The sequence below is a fragment of the Corvus brachyrhynchos genome, unplaced genomic scaffold, assembly GCF_000691975.1.
Source record: "Corvus brachyrhynchos isolate BGI_N302 unplaced genomic scaffold, ASM69197v1 scaffold5, whole genome shotgun sequence".
NCBI classification, from domain to species: Eukaryota; Metazoa; Chordata; class Aves; order Passeriformes; family Corvidae; genus Corvus; species Corvus brachyrhynchos.
The window spans coordinates 4,735,617-4,738,559 of NW_008238321.1; the positions used below are offsets into that span (position 1 = coordinate 4,735,617).

The 2,943-nt window shown below is 68.1% G+C and overlaps 1 protein-coding gene across 1 annotated transcript in view; it reads left to right on the plus strand.

Annotated features, from left to right (window-relative positions):
- Nucleotides 1–17: 17 nt before the first annotated feature.
- The window catches only part of LOC108446729 (mucin-1-like), a 4,008-nt gene continuing 1,082 nt past the window's right edge, over nt 18–2,943 (plus strand). Inside the window, exons 1-5 of the mRNA XM_017734261.1 lie at nt 18–418; nt 583–2,364; nt 2,503–2,615; nt 2,686–2,744; nt 2,895–2,939. Of these exons, the coding sequence (XP_017589750.1) occupies nt 256–418; nt 583–2,364; nt 2,503–2,615; nt 2,686–2,744; nt 2,895–2,939 (2,162 nt within the window). The 5' untranslated portion in view covers nt 18–255. The remainder of the gene's footprint in view (nt 419–582; nt 2,365–2,502; nt 2,616–2,685; nt 2,745–2,894; nt 2,940–2,943) is intronic.

Below are 2,943 nucleotides of genomic sequence, written 5' to 3' on the forward strand. Positions count from 1 at the left end.
GGCACGTGGCGGCGGTGCCGGAGGAGGGTCGGGTTCGGCGAGAACCGGGGGCCCCCAGCACAGGCAGAGGGAGGTGGTGGGGCAGGATTCGGCGCCGCTCGTTGGGACCAGGGCAGGTGGTTCCCAGCTGGGTTTGGGTTGTTCTGGAGCATCTCCTTCAGCAGAGCCACCCACGGTTAACAGAAGGGACAAAGAGACCCCCACCTTCAGCGGTAGCTCCGGCGCTCGGTGCCTGGTGCTGGTGCGGGATGCTCGATGCCCAGCACCGGTGCATGCTGCTCCCTTCCCTCTCTCCTAGTGCTCGTGGAATGCTGTGTGCGGCTTTGCCCCGCTCTGGGCAGCAGGACGGGCTCCACTCTGAGCGCTGCCGACCCCTGCGCCCACCTGGGCACCGCAGCAGGGGAGCGCTGCCAGACAGGTACTGCCGTGGCTGAGACCGTCCCTCTTGCAGCCCTTTGTGGCACCGTGTGCCAGCCACGTGTGTTGTGGCACGCTGGGGCCCAGGGTCCCGCGGTGGCTGCTGTGGGTGCTGGCCGTGGGTAGGACCTGCTCAGTTTCCACCCACTCCGCCTCTGCCTGCAGGTCACCTGGAGCGAGGAGCTGGCACAGGGCAGGCACCGACACCAGAGGCCATGGGGCAGCTGTGGACAGAGGCTGAACTGCTGTCCTTGCCTGGGACCCCTGCCGGGACAGTCGAGCTCTCCAGCCCCCAGGAGAGCCCCAGAGGCCCTGGGCTGGGCAGGGAGGGGACAGGGCCCACGGTGCAGGGTGCTACAACCACCGAGCCCCTGGGGCCCCTGGTCTCTGCAGGCACTCCTGAACAGGCAGCTGCAGGCAGGGAGCAGCCATCCCCTGCCAGTCTAGGGGTGACCAGTGCAGGGGCCCCAGCTGCTGTGCAGGCAGGCACAGATCCTGCAACCATGCACCCCCTGGGCACTGACGCTGTAGGACATGTCGCAGTAGAAGGTGCCACAACTGCACAGGGGGCACTTTCGCATTCACCACCCTCCGCAACAGTGCCAGGCTCTGCCAGGGGTCAGTGGAGGTCCACCAGCACCCTGCTGGGATGGAGGGCCACTGGGACAGCCCTCGTGCAGAGCCAGAGAGCCACTCTCCAGCTGGGTGACAGCAGCCCAGGGACCCACCCGAGCACCGTGCTGGCTACTGACAGCTCGGCGCCAGGGACAACAGGGACATCACCCTTTGCTGGGGGGCTACGGAGGCTGCTGACCCCCACAGGGACACTGCAGGGGACACACTGGGGGCTGCCAGGGCTGTCAGGAGGTCAGGGCTTTGCCTCCCACCCATGGGAGGGTTCCCCCTCTGCCCCTCGCCCCTCTGCACTGTCCCTGGGGCCTGGTGGGGACCCTTTGGCCAGCACAGCCTGGCCAGCCGTGGGGACAGGCCCAGCCTTGCTGCCTGCCACACACAGGCACTCAGGTCTGCCTCTCCCCACCACCATGGCCAGCACCCCGGGGGTGACATCTCCCGGCCAGGGAGGAGCCCTGGACCTGACCACAGGGGTCTTGAGCCCCCCCGACCGGGGAGGTCCCCCTGAGCACAGTCACATCCCCCTGAGCCCATCAGCCATCCCAGGACAGCCCCCCGTCCCTGTGACCCCTGGGCACGCTATGGCACAGGGTGCGGTGACACACGCCAATCTTGGGTCCCCCCACATCCCCCCGTCCCCACAGTCTACCCCAGCCAGTGTCTCTGCAGTGACCCTGCTGTCGACCCCACTGCCTTCCCCAGGGACTGGCTGGGGGGTCCTGAGATTCAGCCCCACTGTGGACACCCCCCTGGGAGCCCCCTCCCCAGGGATGCCCCATTCCAGCTCAGGGGTGGGTCCTGCTGAGAGCCTGGGGGGGACCCAGGTGGGGGTGGGCAGCCTGGTTCCCCCCTCAGCACCTGGGCCTCCCCAGCAGCCAGCTTTGTCCCAGCCTGCGTCTTCCCAGCCTGCGTCTTCTCCGGGACTGACCACTGCTATTGGCGTCACCGCCACTGGTGTCACTGTCACCCTCACAACTGCCGCCAGCCCAGAATGGCTCGGGGACATGGGGACGGTCACACCAGAGCCGGCTGCTGCTGTACCTCAGAGGGATGTGGTGGGACTGACATGGGGATCCCCAACTCATGTGCCCACTGTGATGCCCGGGCCCCCTCAGCAGCCCACAGATTCCCATGGGACCCTGGGCCATGGTGGAGGCCCTGGGTCCCCCCCAGCTGCTGTGGACACAGACCTGGCCCAGCCAAGGAGCAGCCCCGGAGGGAGGGCGGACACTGACACTCCCCAAGTGACACCGGCCGGGGTGGGCAGAGCCCCCCAGGTGTTCATCGTGGAAGATCAGCCCCCACTCCTGAGAGGTAGGTCTGAGGTTTTGGGATTCTCTGCTGGGGCACGGCAGGAGGGGGAGAGGCCCTGGGAGCCACCAGCATGGGAGGATTGTGGTGGTGGCCCCTGGGGTGGGGTCATGACATGTTGGTCCCCATCTCCTCCTGCAGCATCCCTCCTGCGCATCCCCTGCGAGCTGGTGCTGGACATGGCCTTCGTCCCAGCCCTGCAGGATCCCGGGTCCCACGAGTGCCAGGAGCTGCTGCACAGCTTCAACGAGACGGTGAGTGCAGAATGGGGCCAAGGGGGGCGGGCTGGGGGCCATTGTGCTCAGCTCCCGCTACCCTGCGCAGGTCACTCCCCTCTTCGCGTCGGTGCCTGGGTTCCTGCGGCTGGAGGTGACAGGGATCAGGTGGGTGGTGGCACAGCCCCGCAGTGTGTGTGACTCTCCCCGGCACGGGGGTACAGGGACCGTCCCACGCTGCGGGGCCCCAGCAGTGCCGGGGCGCAGTGCTGGGCCGGGGGTCCGGCACCCCCAGACTCGCGGGGGGTGTCCCCGCAGGGAGGGCACTGTGGTGCTGCGCTACGACGCGCTGTTCGCGGCGGAGCAG